This window comes from Cryptomeria japonica, chromosome 10 (assembly GCF_030272615.1).
Source record: "Cryptomeria japonica chromosome 10, Sugi_1.0, whole genome shotgun sequence".
Lineage (NCBI taxonomy): Eukaryota > Viridiplantae > Streptophyta > Pinopsida > Cupressales > Cupressaceae > Cryptomeria > Cryptomeria japonica.
The window spans coordinates 738,612,962-738,630,956 of NC_081414.1; the positions used below are offsets into that span (position 1 = coordinate 738,612,962).

Here is a 17,995-nt window from a genome sequence, read left to right on the forward strand (position 1 = left end):
TAGATCAAAGCTAAAATATTACAATAGAACTTAAAATTTTAAACTTAAATTATACTACAAAATTAATGAAACCACCTACTTTAAAATACTCCTAAAAGACTACAACAACCACCTTTAAAATATTTTAAGAAATCCTTTTCTATAAAACCACAACTTTATAAAGTTTTCAAAACCAATAATTTTAAAGGTTCCTTTAATTTTTTATTAAAACAAAATTAATAATAATAATAATAATAATAAAAAACTCTTAAATTTTTATTTTCCTGAAATTTGAATTCAGCACCTATAAAAGCCTACCCGTTATAAATTTAGCTGTAATAGCTCCTATAAATTCTATATTTAGGCTATGTGCCCCCTCGCAGCCTTATAAAACCTCTCAAGTTAAAAATAAAATAAAAAATAAAAAAATCAACGGTATAGTTTGAACAATCTGCAGGAAGTGTTTTTTTTGAATGCCACAAGGCGCTCTGCACGCAAGCGCGCACAGGAAGCCATAATTGTATATTTTTTCCCTTTCTTCTGGAAGACGCCCAGCGCGGGTAATATGTCCAGAGAAACTTGTAATCTCAAATGGCAAAAATTGCCCGGTATGCTAACTTCTTTCTCCTTCTCTCTCTCCCTTTCTCTGCTTTATCAAAGTGGTCGTTAATAGAGAAATAGTTAGACATTTTTAATAAATTTCTCAAACTTTTGTCTTCGATTGTTGAGAGAGTCGAGTAAATCAGTGGCATGGTCGATTTAATTTTATTTCTTTCGATTCCTATCATCATACTCAAGCATTAATTGATGATTTGCAAATTTTCTGATTGGAAGGTTAACTGCAAACCCGAGCGAGAGAGGGTTTAATCAATTAATTGACATTTCCTGAACCAAGTAACTCGTGCTTTTTAAGCCTGACTATTGATTTAACTAGCAATTGCATTGGCATTTGGAATTTGGGTGTGGTATGAGCTAGTTACGCTGTTAATTCTTTTACCTGCAAAGTAAATGCGAATTGCAAATAAAACTCAAATAGATGTCCGACTTTTTAATTCGGTGTTCACTGGTCTGTGGCTAATTTAATGGAAAAGCTTGACTCGTTTACCTTCTTGAAGTGGTCCAAAACTAGCCCCAGTTTAATTTATTTGGTGAATGAGCTAGTTTGCCATGATTAATTTTCTTGTTTGTTAGGTAAACGGTGTGGTTGCTCAAATCAATTTTCCTTAGCTGAGAAGCTAACGAACTCCCTAGTCCAAATACCTCCATTGCATTTTCAAAGCTTGGAAAATTAGCTCCACCAATCTACTCAAATCTGTATTAGCACATGGGCGTGTCTGCTGGGGTTTGAAGCTGGGTTAATGAGGCTGTAAACAGCCCCAGCTTATTGCTGGATCACTGTTTCACAGACAGATATGACCTCTGCTGTTTTTCTGTTTAAAAATATCTGCAAAATGAAAAAAAAAATGTTTCCAAGGACAAGCAGTTGTGGTAGCTTGCTCTTGATCACCATCACCCAAGCTCACAGCAACCTGTTCTCAGGCAGAGTTAGTCCAGTATGACCTTAGTGTATTAGTAAAATATTTTTAGCTCTGCCCACTGTGTAGAATTGGATAAATTTCACAATGGAATCATTGCAAAAATCCTCACTAGACAGTTACCATTCACTTTGTTGAATTATTATTTGCTTTTAACATACATTTTAAATTAATATTAACAAATACAAGGAAGGCTTTTTTCTCGCTATTGTTATGAGTAACTTATAACTAAACAATTATGTTCAAATTGCAACTTTCAAGAATACCCAAGCATTTTCCATGCTGATAGTTTTCTCTTTTTAATAAATTATTGAGGGTTCTATTAGGGCCTTTGTCCATTGAAAAAAGAAACTAGCATGAAACAAATGCAACCAAAGATGGTAAACACCCATTAAACCAAGAAAAGAAGCTCCTAATCAAGAAACTTGAAAAGCAAGACACAAACTAAACTCGGATCAACTTAAAACCATTTCAAATCTACAACATCTCAATTACAACCATTAGGAAGCTTGCACGCAAAGATTACTGTTGGTTCCTTTCCTTGTATAGTTGTATAAGATTTGAGGAGGCAATGATTGGAGGCCTTCTTAGGAAGATTGCTTACTCACTATAGTTACCCAATCATTAGAACAATATGAAAACGGAGGAGACACCATTGGGAACACTTTGGATTGCATGTCTATCCAAATAAAAATTGTCCTTGCCTTGAAAAGCAATAGAAGATCAATCCCGCCTTGAAGCCAAGGCCGACTCACCATCCAAAGACATTGAGGCCATGAGGTCTTACAATTTAGTGATGGGGAGGAAGCACTTTCAATATGAGAGGTATTCAGGGACCTTCCCCTTGACCACTGAAACCTCATTGACAACCAAAAAATGATGTAAGAGGATACACACCAGGTAGAGAAGAAGACTAAATTAGAGGGAAAAATAGTTGAAGGATGCCTTCAAAGGACGGTTGAATCTTTGCAGAAGAAAACTAGAGGATCAATAGAAGCGGAAATGGTATCAACAAAAATCTATTAATGGTGAGGTTCAACACCTTCACCGTTAAACTGGGTAGGTAGATTTGAACTTTTACCATGGGCAAGCATTAGACAAATGGCAATGGGCATAGCATGATCAGTATCCATTTATTGATTCCAAATACTATCTCCAACATTGAGCCAAATCTCCTTTGGCAAACCCTTAGAGAGATCCATCTCCATGTGTAGCTGTGTGAAGGTAGGATGGTAATGTAAACTTATTTAAGAGAAATAGAAATAAGTGGTAATGTAAACTTATTTAAGAGAAATAAAAATAAGCTCTTCCAAAGAACTACAAATAGCAGAAAAAATAGGGAGGCACCAAATGGCAAGGGGACACTAGGTAGTCAAACCCAATCTAGAACTATTGAGAAGGTTTCAAAAAGGGGATTTAAATTAGGCTAACTAGGCTTTATACAGAGCATAACCTTGTTAGTTTTAGATCAGACTGATAACAACATGAGGAAATGAAACAATAAACACACTTAACACAACAGTACCCTGGGAAAACCTTCCTCTTGGAGGTGAAAAACCCAGCAACAAAAGATCTCAGATTCTATTAATTAAACTCAGTAGCAGATTTACAATCTTGCTTCACACATGAAGCATACTTCAAATTAGGGCACATATTAGGGCAACTTATCTTGCTGTAGGCGATAGAATATGCTGAAGGCTATGTCCTTGAATACTTCGCTGCCCTAGATGAAGTTGACTGTTACTGTGAATGGATTCGACAGCCTTGAAAGGAAGTTCGCCAGCGTTGTATGATGTTTGCTCAGCCAAGAAAGTAATCAGGATGAATTCGCTGGACCAAAACACTAATTCGCTTGACAAAGGCAGATTGCTGATCATTAGACAGAGATAGTTCGCTGTATGTGTATTGGTATTGATGATTACAAATCAACTTGTATATATATATGCCTCAATGCCTCCTAATAGACCTTAGGTTAGCCTTATTGTTTTGGCACCAAGAATAGGATAAGACCTATAAATTACAAGTTACATTCATACAGGTCTTGTCCAATACAATTACAAGTTACATATAGGTCTTGCTCAATTACAAGTTACATGTGACGCCCGATTAGGGCCAGACTTAAACATTGTTTACATATCAAATTGAACCATCAATATGGCTAAGGCCGACAAGCCACTTAGCCATCAAGTGTACTAGGTCGGCCCTAGAAGGATCCAACCTAGCTACACATCAACACTCCGCCTTAGCTAGGGAGGATTCCTTCTCAATAACCGAGTCACATAGTGACAACCATCATGGCTACTCCCATGAAAAATGCAAATGAACACAACCACCATGGCTACTCCCAGAGGGTGGGTCCATCATGGCTACTCCCATGAATGGAATTACAAATGAACACAACCACCATGGCTACTCCCAGAGGGTGGGTCCACCATGGCTACTCCCATGGATGGAAATCAAATAAACATCATGACGTTCACCATAGCTACTCCCAAAGGGTGAACAAACACAAGTGCTAAGTGATGGAATGACATCCACCATGCCTACTTGCAAAGGGTGGATAAACACAAGTGCTACATCATGGAATTTCTTCCATGACATCCACCATGCCTACTCGCAGAGGGTGGATCCACCATATCTACTTGCAGAGGGTGGAACGAGGGCTTTCACCTCAAACTTCTCTCACAGAGAGGAATACATTAACCAAAAGATGAGGCTTCTTCTAAAGCTGAAATGTTAGGCTCCCACTGAAGTTGAAATGCCAGGCTCCCCTTTGAAGCTGAACTGACATTTCCTCCTTTTAGAATAAAAAATCTTCTAAGTTGACATTTGACCTTGGCTTCTCTTGAGGTGTCCCTATGTCAACTTCTGCAGAAGAAGCTAGAGAAGTAGACCTGAATTTGCACTCTTGAGCATAGTGACCATACTTATCACACCTAAAACATTGAATGTGAGATAAGTCCTCCTTCCTTTTTGATTCAGAGACAAGATCTGATTCTTTGTCTCTATCCCACTTCCTTCTTTTGCTTTTTTCCATACGTGTAGCAAGGACTTGATTTTCCACATCATAATGATCACACTCAATTCCTCTTGCTATCAACCTTGACTCTTCTTGAATTCAATCAACACGAAGGCGATCAAATTTGGGAAATTTGGATCTCCCACTTATGCCTCGGATAAATGGCTCCCAAGAGTGAGGAAGGCCATTCAACGCTAGCATGACAAGATCCTTGTCCACAACTTCATCTCCAATGGCGCTAAGCTGATCTCTCAATTTTGCAATCTTCATGAAGAAGGATATGAGTGATTCTCCCTTTGCCATCTTGACTTGATGAAGTTGCTGCCTCAATGCAAGTGCTCTACTTGTGTTGTTGATCTCATACATCCCTTCCAATGTCTTGAACATATCTCTGGCTGAAGACATCTTGGAAATGATAGGCACAAGGCGATCCTTCATGGAGTCAATCAGGATCTTCTTTGCTTTGACAACATTCTTCTTGAATTGGAGTTTCTCTTCTTGATCTTCAGGCTCAGCCTGATCTTTTCCTTCTACAAATTGAAGTAGATCATTCTCTTCAAGTGCAATAAGAACTCTAACCTTCCACGAGGTGAAGTTCAAAGCTCCGTCAAGTCTATCTTCAACCTTTAAACCGTTCACCATCTTCAAAGCTGGAAATTGCTTGATGAAGGTGAACTAGGAGAGAGTGCTTTGCTGCTGTCAGACAGTTTGATCACAATCGCTTCAAACCTTGCTCTGATACCATGTTAGTTTTAGATCAGACTGATAACAACATGCAGAAATGAAACAATAAACACACATAACACAACAGTACCCTGGGAAAACCTCCCTCTTGGAGGTGAAAACCCAGCAACAAAAGATCTCAGATTATATTAATTAAACTCAGTAGCAGCTTTACAATCTTGCTTTACACATGAAACATACTTCAAATTAGGGCACATATTAGGGCAACTTATCTTGCTGTAGGTGATACAATATGCTAAAGGCTATGTCCTTGAATACTTCACTGCCCTAGATGAAGTTCATTGTTACTGTGAATGGATTTGGAAGCCTTGAAAGGAAGTTCGCCAACATTGTATGATGTTCGCTCAGCCAAGAAAGTTATCAGGATGAATTCGCTAGACTGAAACACTAATTCGCTTGACAAAGGCAGATCGTTGATCAGTAGACAGAGATAGTTCACTGTATGTGTATTGGTATTGAATGATTACAAATCAACTTCTATATATATGCCTCAATGCCTCCTAATAGACCTTAGGTTGGCCTTATTGTTTTGGCGCCAAGAATAGGATCAGACTTATAAATTACAAGTTACATTCATATAGGTCTTGTCCAATACAATTACAAGTTACATATAGGTCTTGCTCAATTACAAGTTACATGTGACGCTCGATTAGGGCTAGACTTAAACATTGTTTACATATCAAATTGAACCATCAATATGGCTAAGGCCGACATGCCACTTAGCCATCAAGTGTACTAGGTCGGGCCTAGAAGGATCCGACCTAGCTACACATCAACAAACCTTGCCCTAAGACCAAGGTCTTACCTCAAGAAGAAACCCTTTATCTTCCTCCAATGCACAAACAACAATGAAAAAACTTTTAGCACATGAATAAATGAGTAAATAACTTCAAAAAAGGGGTTTAGAAGGCATAGAAATCCAAGCATAAAGATTAGCCAAGCCCAACAAAATTTTGTGAAATCTATATATTAACCCCTTCAACATGGCACCCCTCTAAAACCTTTTGAGCTATTTCAAGAATCAAAATACTATTAGATTTCTACTCCCATTTAAGAGTAGTCCTAGTGCTTTTCTTCATCACAACCAAATGAATCACATTCAAAACACCATAACAATTGTTAGAAAAGATTGTAGTGGAGGATTAATAGATACAACTATAGATCCATCTCCAACATTGTCAGCAACATGGTTGAGTTGATGAGAGCATGAATTTGATAAAGCCCTTTAACCAAGATTTAACAAGGTATTTTAAATAAATCGCCTCCATAGAGTAGCTTAAAGTGCAATAACACAGGTCACAAGGTAAGACATGGGGGAATAACAAAATCCTCGTTTGGTCACCCTTGCAAAAGAATGCAAACTTGTAGCAAAAATCCAGAAGATCACCCATAGTTGTGTAGAGGAGTGACAATCACCATGTAGCATTCCCAACCTTTTTAAATAAGAGATTTTTTTTGATAGGTTAATTTTGAGGAATTAGTGGTTTCTTCACCTTTGTGGAGCACAATAAGTCCTCTAGTCTCCAAAAACATGGTCAAAACTCCTAATAAGGATACACAACACACAAGAAAGTTGGGCCAATAGGGTTTGAACCTAGGTGGCCGTTGAAACAACACCACCCCAATATCATTGCACTATGCCATGAATGATGATTAATAAGAGGTTACTAATTTGTAATATTTTGTTGTTCTTGTCATATTGGTAGATGCTTTTGATAATATTAAGTAGCAAAACCAGGGTGCTGGCCCTTTAAAAACAAAAAGCTTGTAGGGTTGACAAAACGGCCAATAGGCCACTAACAACACTTTAAAGAAAAAAGTGGTAAACTATCCAAATAACTAGCCCTGGTCCTCTTTGAGGATTTTGAACAGTTCGTTGTGGTTGCTTGAACTTGTACCTTTTTCTTCTCCATGTTTTTTGAATTCCTTTTCTTGTAGTAGAAAGAGCGTGGTTGGGGACTTGTGCATAACCTTAGAGCTAAATTTGGAGAGAGTGACCACCTTGGCTTCTAGATTAGTAACTTTGGCTTTGAGATTGGTGAGCTCCTTTGCCATCTTGTCACATTTTGGGCAATTGTGACACACAAGTTGAGCAGATTGACAAATAGGGGCAATGTCCATACTTTCAAAGTTTGGCTCATTTATCTTCAGGAAGCGGCTAGCACCCACATTGTCAACATCCTCCTTGGTTTCCTTAGTGACCTTTAGCTCTTCATCATTTTCAATATCCTCCTCAACCTTTGTCACATCTTTAACCCGTCTTGGTTGTCGTCTTGGGATGGCCAACCAGTCTATTGGATTTCCTCAGGCGAGTAATCACCCCATTGACAATTTTATCCTCCTTGTTCTTCATAGCTTTAACCAAAATGGTCTCATCCTCAATTGGACTTCCTCCACATAGAATTGAATTAAGGCATTTTTTGATTTTTCAGTTTTGGGGTTTTTGGACTTTCCAATGTAGCCTCTTTTACTAGGCTTGAAGTAAAAGGGCTATGCTTGAGGTCACAAATACTTAGAGTGAAGAGCACAAGAGTATTGGCAATATTATTGTGAATTTTTATAGATGTTGCATATATATTTCATAGTGGAGATTTAAGAATTGCATAATCAAGTGATAGCAATTGTGTGGTTTGCATTAAATTGGAGTTGTGCACATGGCTTCCTTTAGCTTCTCAAATGCCTTGAAAGGAATTCTTCTTCAACAAAGTTGTCAAAGCTGATGCACTGCTGCCATAACTCTTTATAAATTGGTGATAGTAACAAGAAAGCCCTAAGAAACCCTTTAGGTTCTTGAGGGTCCACCTTGATTCCCTCATGTGAAACAATATGACCTAGGTGCTCCACTTATTTGAGTTTATATTCACGCTTGGATGGCTTAGCATAAAGTTGATGCTGTTCAAGAACATCCAAATCTAATTCACATTCAACAAGTGTTCCTTCTAAGTTTTGCTATATTGTAAAATGCTATTAAAAAATACCAAAACAAAATTCTGTAGAAATGGCTTAAGATAGAGTTCATCAAACACATATAGGGTCCCACCCAATTTGTTGAGCTGTTTCTAGGCTTTGCTGGGAGATCTTGTGTGTCAATTACTTTATCTTGTCCTCCAATCTTTCAGTGTACTGTCAAGAGCTAGCTAGTTTTTTTGTGCTTTCCAATGATTATTCTTGCACCTTTTTCTCCATTTTAGCTGCTGATTGGGTTGAAAGTTTTTTTTTTTTTGAAATTTAGCTTAAATTTTGTTCAATGAAAGTGGATGGGATGTGAAAAGATAACGCACTATCTTACATGGAAGCACAAATTGGGAAAACTCTGCTGTTAACCATGGTCTTGCCCTGGGGCCATGCTGTTTGAATTGGCTGCTTGATTTTTCAAAAAACTGCTCACCATTGATTATGCAGCCTGGTAGTTTCATTTTACACCTTATTTTTTCAGCTTTTCTGTCCAGAATCAGACTATATCAGCCCTCAGGTAAATGAAGGAATCTTTTTATTAGGGTTTTTGAAGGATACTTGTCATCAGCAAATTAGGGCACAACTTAGTCCTTGCTATTTTTCTATGTATTCTTTGTCAAATTAGTGTAACATTGAAATTTGAACATATTCCATTTTGATGTGTAATATTTGATTCTCTTTCCATGCGCTATAATTGGCATGAAATAACTATAACAGTTATTGATTTTTTTCCATCCCATATTTTACAAATATTTCATCATTTATTAATTTGCTGGGTTTTCCACTTCTAACTCCTACTAATATAATTCGATTTACACTTTCAGTTTGCTGTGTAATTGGAATGCTATTACACTATCTTATACCAAGGGAAATTTAATGGCTAGCTCATAAGGTAAAAAGCTAAGTTACCGGTATGTCCATTTTTCCTGCAGATTCCAGGTACGATTCGTTTCTGAATCTGAATCGTCCTGGAATCCTTGTGGAATCGAATAGGGTTCCTTCATTTAGCCCTGGAAACGTATCCAGTTTTCCAACCAAGAATCTTGACGAATTTGGAATGATGTGGCGATTTCGTCACGTTTTCGAGGGTTTTTTTTGTTTTGCTTTTAGTCTGAAAAATGGGTTTAATATAAACCTTAAGGCGAAAAGCAAAACAACAATTAATACGCGTGGTTCTCTTTGGCGGCGGAAAAGAATGTAGGAGAAGCACGAAGAAGCCACGAAGAAGGATGATGAACGCGGGAGAAGCCACGAACAAAGAGCAACGACCAAGCACAGCCCAACATGACCCAGGCAAAGCTCAACGCCGGTAGAGAGACAGGTCACGACAATGTAGGAGTTAATTTGTTTTGCTATAGTTTTACGATTTATATCTATTTTTTTATTTGTTTGTTTGTTTAAATTATTTTATTTATTTATTATAATAAGCTAAAAAATCTAGATTTTATCATTTATGGTTTAGGTTTATTTTTTTGGTTTAGGAAGTTACAATTTAATTTTAATTTTTGAAATATAATTTTATTATTTTTATTTAATGATTTATTTTTATATAAATTTTAAATTTTAAAATATTAAATATTTAATTTTAAAATTAATTCATAAATGTTAATGATTTATTTAAAATGTTAAATTATTAATTATTATGTAAGTAAATTTTGACAAATGGATATTTAAAATTTCCAAATATATTTGTATAAATTTTTTCCCAAGTTTTGTTTAGCATATGGATGATATTTGGGATTCTAAATTTAATTTTTATTTCTGCTCTTTACGCTGCATATATGTATATATTTATGATTTTAACATTTTTTTGTACGGATGTACCCAAACGTACCCAAACCAGCCCCCCCAAAAATTGCCGTACCGGCGTACTGTACCCACGCACCCGTACCCGCACCCGTACCCATACCGGCAACTTAGGTAAAAAGGACTGTTTGAAGTTGTTTATAAAAGAGAAACATTGTTTCTAATTCTATAACAACATTGTTTACCTGCAAGAAGTATGATGTAAAATGTTACTGTTTTAAGCTCACATGCCTAACTTTATTACTAAACATTGTAAAATCCTTTTGAAAATATTGAGTTCCAAAAAGTGTCAACCATCTGCGTCATCTTTGGCTGTTTTGAAGTATTTTCTATTTTATAAGGTTGTCTCTCTTCTAAGTTTAATTAGTTTCATTGCCTGCTGTTTTGGTTCAGCTTGTTTTTTCTGTTTCAGCTATACTTGACTTCTGGGTATCTGTATTTTACTCTGTAAATCTATGCCATAACCGTAAAAATTCCTCTCTACTTGTCTTATTAATACAGAAATTCTTTACCTACGACTGTTCCAAAATTATTGCTTCAGAATTCCAATAACAAAATTTTCCATTGTATTTGTTCAGGACATCAGAGTCTCAAGGGTCGGGCTGGACATTCTACCACCCTTGTTGGAAACAAGTTATTTATCATTGGTGGTCGCAATGGCAATGAATTTTGTGATGATCTTTGGGTGTTTGACTCGGAGCTAGAAAAGTGGAATCAGCTCAAACAGAAGGCACCATTTACTCCGAGAGCATATCACACTACAACACTTATAGATAACAACTACTTATGGGTGATAGGTGGAAGTAATCATGATACTTTGTTTGATGATGTTCACGTGCTTAACACTTCTACTTTACAGGTAAAAGTTTGTCACATACCTATATGATTTGATCTTCCATTAAGGGATGCTTGAAAATTTGTAAATTTTTGTCTAATAGGATATTCAAAGTTTCCGTGCTTTTCAATGATTTCATTATAATGCTAGAAATCCTCTAGTGTTAGTCTACATTGTCTTTTGTTGAAGCTCTGTAAGATGATGTTCATGTGCATAGCGGAACTACTGTAGAGATAAAGTTTGCCAAATACCCATGTAATTGGAGATTGTTTTAGTAAACAATGCTCAAATATGCATATTTTGTCTTCTGGGTGATTCAAAGTTTCCATTCTTTCCAATATTTAATTTAGTTTGCTATAAATCTTTTAGTGCAGCCTATATATATTTTTGTTGCCCAATCAGGATATTTGTCTTCCAATGGAAGTCTTTTGCAGAAGCTTGTTGAGCTGAATTCATTATAGAAATAAATTGGAGCAAAATCAAGTTTGACCTAAATTTGTTCCTTTTAATGCATTTTTAGTTGTTTTTTAGTATTTTATAGATATAAGTCTTTTCAGTAGATGAAGCTCTGTTTTGAGAAGCTGTTCTGAAATGTTACCTTAAATTTTAGATGAATACCCCTGTTTATAGTAAAATTTATGGATTTGTACCTAAGTTTCCATCAACTGTTACCAGAACTATGATGCATTTGACCTTTTTTGTTTCACTGAATGTTTGAGTTGGTTAAACCTATTAAGCATGTATAAGATTGTAAGTTGCAAGTGAGCATTATAGGGAATAACAACAAGAGGGGTGTATGGATGCGTGGTCAAATGTTTGAGTAAGAACATGACATTTGTTTGAAAAAACTATCACTATCATCAGACATGGATTGGAGTGGTACCTCTGTTTATCAATTAAATCATGGATAATAATCTCATTTTCATCTTTCTCTTAGCTTAGTGCTTAGTACAAGGTGCTATTTTACACAACATGTGCTCTGTTAGTGCTTTAAAATTGTTGAATATGCAACATACTATACTTTTCAATGTTTAACAATTCTAGTAGTATTTTTAAGAAATCCACAAAATATTTGGAGGCCAAAATTTAACAATGAAACTGTAAGATATTAAGAAAACATCTCCATGCCATTTTTTTTTTGAAATTTACCATGTATATCTAATTTAAAATAAGAATGGGGATTAGCAATAATATAAGTGCACCTGAGGATATACATATCGGCAATTGTTTCCAATCACCTCAGCTGTTTTTTCCTCTTATAGGAATAATTTAATATTGTATTGTTGTTGGTTGTTCTAGTGTGTCGGTTTGAGATGGTACTTTTGTATAATTCTGCTTTGGATGAAAACGCTGTGATATACTTGATAGTTTGAAAAGGTGACAGTATGTTGTTCAAGGGATTTTCTCAAAGTTATGCATAGAATATATGTTTCAACCTTGAGTAGTGTTTATAAAATTTAATCATAATGAAAATTCTTTTATTTTGTTTGAAATTCAAGAGTAATCTATGGTGGATAAGGAATTGTAACTACACATGGTATACCAGTTTGATAAACTACAAAAACATGGGCTGGGATGATAAGCAATGTGGTGGGGGATATGTGTCTAAACTTGTATAGTTCATGGAACAAATGTTTGCTCAAATTGTATCAATGGCAATATAATGCCATCAAAAAGGCAAAAGGAAAGAAAATTATTATGTTTCTTGAAATAGAGTTCATAGAACAAATCTTTGCACAAATTGTAACAAAGGCAATAGAATGCCAACAAAAAAGCAAAAGAAACGAAAATCATTAAGATGCTTGTAAATACAGATTAGTGGAAGGTGGAAGTACAATTTAATACACATTCAGTTGCTTAAACATGCACCTTAGGATTGCTTCATCACCTGTGATGTGTTGTGCAAATTTAATTCCATGTATTACTGAATATATTTGTTGTTGTTCTGTTAGTGGAGCTGTCCAATTATTAAGGGTACTATTGGAAGCAGGGGCACTCATGCTGCAGTTAGGCACCCCTTAGAAAGCAGAGCAATTTTAGTTCATGGAGGATATGGAGGACCTGATCCTCACTGGCTGGAGGATATTTTGCTCCTTCGCACAGGTCAGAAAAACTTGATTGAAGCTGACAATACATTATTTCTATGTTGTAACAGCCCACTTGCACTGGTTTTCTGCTGAGTTAAGATATTGCATTCTTACTGCAGTCTTGTATCTTAATCGATATTTTATTTTCCCTCTTATAGAATTTTCAGCAGTTACAGCAGAGGAGCCTTTATCATAGACTCATAAGTTAGATTTAAAGGAGCAAAACGTGATCTAAATTTGAGACATGCTTCAGTCTGAACTTTTTAGTTGCTAACTGCATATAATATGAGCACGTAGAATGATTACCTAGGGTGAATGACACATATCATTATTGTTTCTATTTAAATTGTCTCTATAAGATTTTTCTTGTGACTGTCCAAAGGAATGACTCTATTTCTACTGGTCTGTTTCTGAGAAATGGAAAGTTCTTACAAATAATTTTAATCCATGCTAAATTAATATGGGGCAGGTCAGCAGATTCTCTAGAGTGGTATGCATTGAATCCTGGTGGAAAATTGCCATGTGCAAGAGGTTACCATTCCTTGACTGCAATTGGAGCATATGTTATTCTATTTGGGGGTAAAGGTGATTCAGGAATTGTCAAAGAAGATTACATGAGGTAATTCCTTTTACTTGTCACTGCTTGACTGGATTAGATAAAGAAATTGTTTAAAACTTTTTCTTGATGATATTTAGTTTTGTCTCATGCTATGCAGTGTATACGATGTTGTAACAAATAAATGGGTTATTCCTGAAGTGGAAGGGGATACTCCATTGCCACGTTCGAATCATGCAGCTACTTTAATGGATACTGATTTGTTTATTATTCATGGTGGTCGCAATGGGACAATTCGTTTAAGTGACATGTGTGTTCTAAAGGTATGGTAGAAATTACCTATTGTTGATGTCCTTTTTTTCCAGAATTCTTACCTAATCAAATATGTTACCTGGATTAGTAATCTCTCATTTATTGTTTTACTTTTTTTTTTAAAATTGAAGTTTGATATCTATCATTGCTGAATAGATCTAAATTACAAGCAACTGATAAAAAATCAAACTTGAGATACATTATATACCCGAACTCAATATGAGCTAGTTGCACCAAAGATCTAATGAATTGAGTCATGGGTTAAGCATCTCAGAGAGAACCAAATTTGATGAATGTGTAATCTCCGCATACACAATAACCATCATTACTGTGATTTTTTTAAACTTGGATGTTAGAGGCCAATAGCAATGGTTTAGTGGCCTCTAGCATAATTACCACTTCCACTTTTGTCAGCTACTCCAGTATCTTGATCTTTACTTCAGGGCTTCAGAGAGCTTTTGCCATTTTCAGTTTTAATAGCTCTCTTTTTTGTTGCATTTTGTTAGTTTCATACGGCAGTGGATTTGCATATACTCATGGAGCATTCCTCTGTTGTTCTATAATTATGTATCACATCTTTAATCCTAATAACTGTTCATTGTATACCAGCAGATGGTAATTAAAATTTAGATTCACATTTTGATTTATCTTTGGTTTAAAGAAAATTATATTTTTTCAGTTTAATCACTTTTATGGAAGCCTTACTTTTGGCACAATCAGATAAAATGAGCTGTTTGTGGGATCGATTAATGTATTTGCAGGTTCCTCATTCCTCTTCATCTAGCATTTTGACTTCACGTTTGAAATGGCACATTTTGGAGAAGATGAATTCCTTGGTCAACACAAAGAAATCAGCTGGGAAGAGATCAATTCTTAACACGGAATCAAATTTTCCACTTGGCCGATCTGCACACTCCTTAATAGCAAGAGGTCAATCATTGTATATTTTTGGGGGTTATGGTGGTCAGGGTATGTCAATTATGAAGCGACTCATTGTATAGTTTTTAGTGATGCTTTGTTCCTTCTAATTACCATTTTGTGATGCAATGTTTTGATTCTCACGATTTCAAGTTTTAGTGTAGCTTTCTACATCATATGTAAGAATATCACATGGATCTCTGAATGTTAACACATTTTGGAAGATTTTTACTTGATTTTAAAAATCTCACAATGACTAGAGTGAAAACTGACGTGGATCATTCCTTTTGATATTTATAGGTCTGACTTTCAATGACATATACGTCTTACGGAACTTTCCTGCTTTAGCAGGTATTCTTTTGCTGTAATATCACGGTTTGTAAGTGGATTTCAATGCAGTACTGAAAATTAGGGAATTATGGTCTGAGTTTGATTTTGTGACTTTAGATTCTGTGATCAATTTGGTATCAAAAGAATTATGAGCTAAAATGCTACTGTGGCTGTCTATTCTTTGCAGGTATGATTGATTAGGATTATTCATCCTGAATACATCAATTTTATCTGACATAGACTAAATGCCATTTTTTATTTATGTTAATTTTTACAAATTTTCTTTATTTAAACTTCTTACACTCCTAAAGTGTGTTTACTGTGACAATAGGATTGAATGTTTCTTTGGGTCTTCATATTAGGTCATTTGTTTATTATGCTCTATTGTTTAATTAATTTCCCTAATTTGTATTTAAAATCAAATAATCATTCACGTTAGAGGGAAAATTAGGTGATGTTCAATTGGTTTCTCCTACTTTTTGCTTTGTCCTTTAGTGTGGAGTGGAAATATCTCTCTCAAAAGGGAAAGTGGGTGTTATAAAATGTTATATGAAGGAATCTCAAAAAACAATACAGGATTTAAAAGTTGGTATGCATTTCCCATTTCACTTTTGTATGCTGTATAGGAATATTTGCACTAAAAGCTCTAATAATTTTAAAATATGGGTTATATCTATTTCCATGACAATCTTTTATTTTTTCTTCCATCCACTCGTTTTCTGTTTACTTCTCCCTCCTCTTCCATGTACAAGAAATATCAATCAGTGATTAAAAATATAGAACATATAGCCTATAGGACATTGGTTGTTTGGTGTAAAAATATTACTGGAGAACATAGTCACATCATTTTCAATGTGTGAAACCTTGAAACAAAAAATATAAAATTTAGCTAATTTTACTAAATAATTGTTTAATTTTTACCCCACAATAAATTAACTTCCATGGCATACAAAAGTATCAAATACATGCTAACATACACACTAGATATCAGAATATCACTAAAAAAGGTGAATACATGGTTCAAAATTCATGGATTAGGATATCATGGCATCAAAAAAATAAACGGCATGTGGCATGATATCCACAATGCATGAGAAGACCCAATTGCTCCACCTTCACTCCTCATTCCTCCTTCCCTCAACATCTTGGAAATGGAAGTGACAACCTCTCTCTTTACTTTTGCTCGTGTCGTTTGCTTCTAGATGGCCATTGACAAAGCTTCCATATATATTCAATCCAACCAAGCAATTTTGCCCTTTGTAAAGGGAGGCTGTATATTATTGGAAGCTAAGTCTGGACATTGATTGATCTCATTGTATTGAATTGTATTTGTGTTGGTCCCGCTCCAATTGTTTTGGTAGTGGTGAAGTTTGTAATGGACAGAAGCCAAGTCATTTATCTACCGCCCATCCAATTGACTTTTCAATTTCTCCCATTGATCAATCCATTGAAAATTTTGTGCAGCCCTTCTATAGGTCAATCGCCGCATAACCTCCTCTTAGAAGTTGCATAACATAATGCATTGTTGTCAAAAACCATTGTCCAATATTGTGATTTTGCCATACTCAGTGGCAAGTTTGCGAGATCCAACAACTAGCAATTATTCACCTTGCTTTACTCATGTTTGTCCCAATTCCATCTCGTGCTTTGGATAAACCATTTGATATATTGATGGAGGGGGAGAAGCAAGATTTTAGGAGCATAATTGTAATGGAAATTCCCCCATCTCTACAGCAGACTTAGAGAAACTACAAACTGTTATAAAAAATTATCTCAATATCCCACACTATACCATTAGTGGTTTGAACTTTTAAGGCTTGGCAAAGAGGTACGGACTATTCACCAACACGGGCAAAGTAAATGCAGAATTTGACCAATTTATGAGAATGCATAAAGGACACAACTCTTTTCTTCCTAAATAAGTAGACTACTCCTCCCAACAAACAATGGAGGATCCTTTGGTTTTGCGACACATGGCCTGAAATCAAACTCAACCATCTATCCTATCTATGAAGAGGATGCATCTAGTCGGCAGTTATGCCATATTGTTGATAAATAAATAAATTGTCAACTAGAGTGTTAGTTGTGTATGTATTAGTTGTCTTAAAATGTAATGTTGTCATTTGTTCCCGATGGGTAGTCATGTTGGTAGTTCCCGTGGTTGGTAATCTTAACCAACTGCAGGATAGTATTTATGTACCCATCGTTGTCTTGGGAACTAGTTCTGATTTTGTACACATTGCATATGGTAATGAATGAAATAACTTTATGAAACACTCTTGTACTTGGCATTATTACATTCTGTTATTCTATGTTCTGCAAATTATCTTTCTGTTTATTTTGCATAGTAATTAATAGGCTCCCTATGGGAGTAAACAATGCAAGCAATTATTCATTTATGAGAAGTGTGCAAGGAAAATAGAACCTCATCCTTTCTCAAAAGTAGAATGTTAGAAATAGCAACTGCCATAATTAGTTGTTGCTATAGATAGCAAACTGGTGCACAAATAACCTTTTGAACATTTTGCTGTAACTCTTGTTTGCCATGAATTAATGACCACTCTATCAACTTGATGGCTAATTGACACCTTGCCTTGATCTCTTGTTAGTTTTTGAATCCATGATGTTCATGTACCCATGCAAGGTATCCTACACTTTATGTGACTGATTTGATAATGAAAGGAAATACAAGAGCAAGGAAAGAAAAACAAAATCCAAGTAAGTTTATTGATGAAGTAAATGTTACCAAGAGAAATGCAGAAACCTTGGAGCAATCACCCAAATGTGAAGGAGGCACAAGAAATTTTGAAAGGGGAAAAGCAAAGAAAAACCCCTTGTGTTATTATGAATGAGGCACTGCCTAAAATGAGAGGGAGAGAGGGAGTAAGAAGCTCTTTACAATATTGTCATTAAGAAGAA

At 35.5% G+C, this 17,995-nt stretch overlaps 1 protein-coding gene across 1 annotated transcript in view; it reads left to right on the top strand.

Annotated features, from left to right (window-relative positions):
• The first annotated feature begins 414 nt into the window (after positions 1-414).
• Positions 415-17,995, top strand: part of LOC131047348 (tRNA wybutosine-synthesizing protein 2/3/4) — a 179,480-nt gene continuing 161,899 nt past the window's right edge. Inside the window, exons 1-7 of the mRNA XM_057981225.2 lie at positions 415-587; positions 10,617-10,897; positions 12,826-12,976; positions 13,438-13,579; positions 13,677-13,839; positions 14,590-14,797; positions 15,047-15,097. Coding sequence (XP_057837208.2) covers positions 545-587; positions 10,617-10,897; positions 12,826-12,976; positions 13,438-13,579; positions 13,677-13,839; positions 14,590-14,797; positions 15,047-15,097 — 1,039 coding nt within the window. The 5' untranslated portion in view covers positions 415-544. The remainder of the gene's footprint in view (positions 588-10,616; positions 10,898-12,825; positions 12,977-13,437; positions 13,580-13,676; positions 13,840-14,589; positions 14,798-15,046; positions 15,098-17,995) is intronic.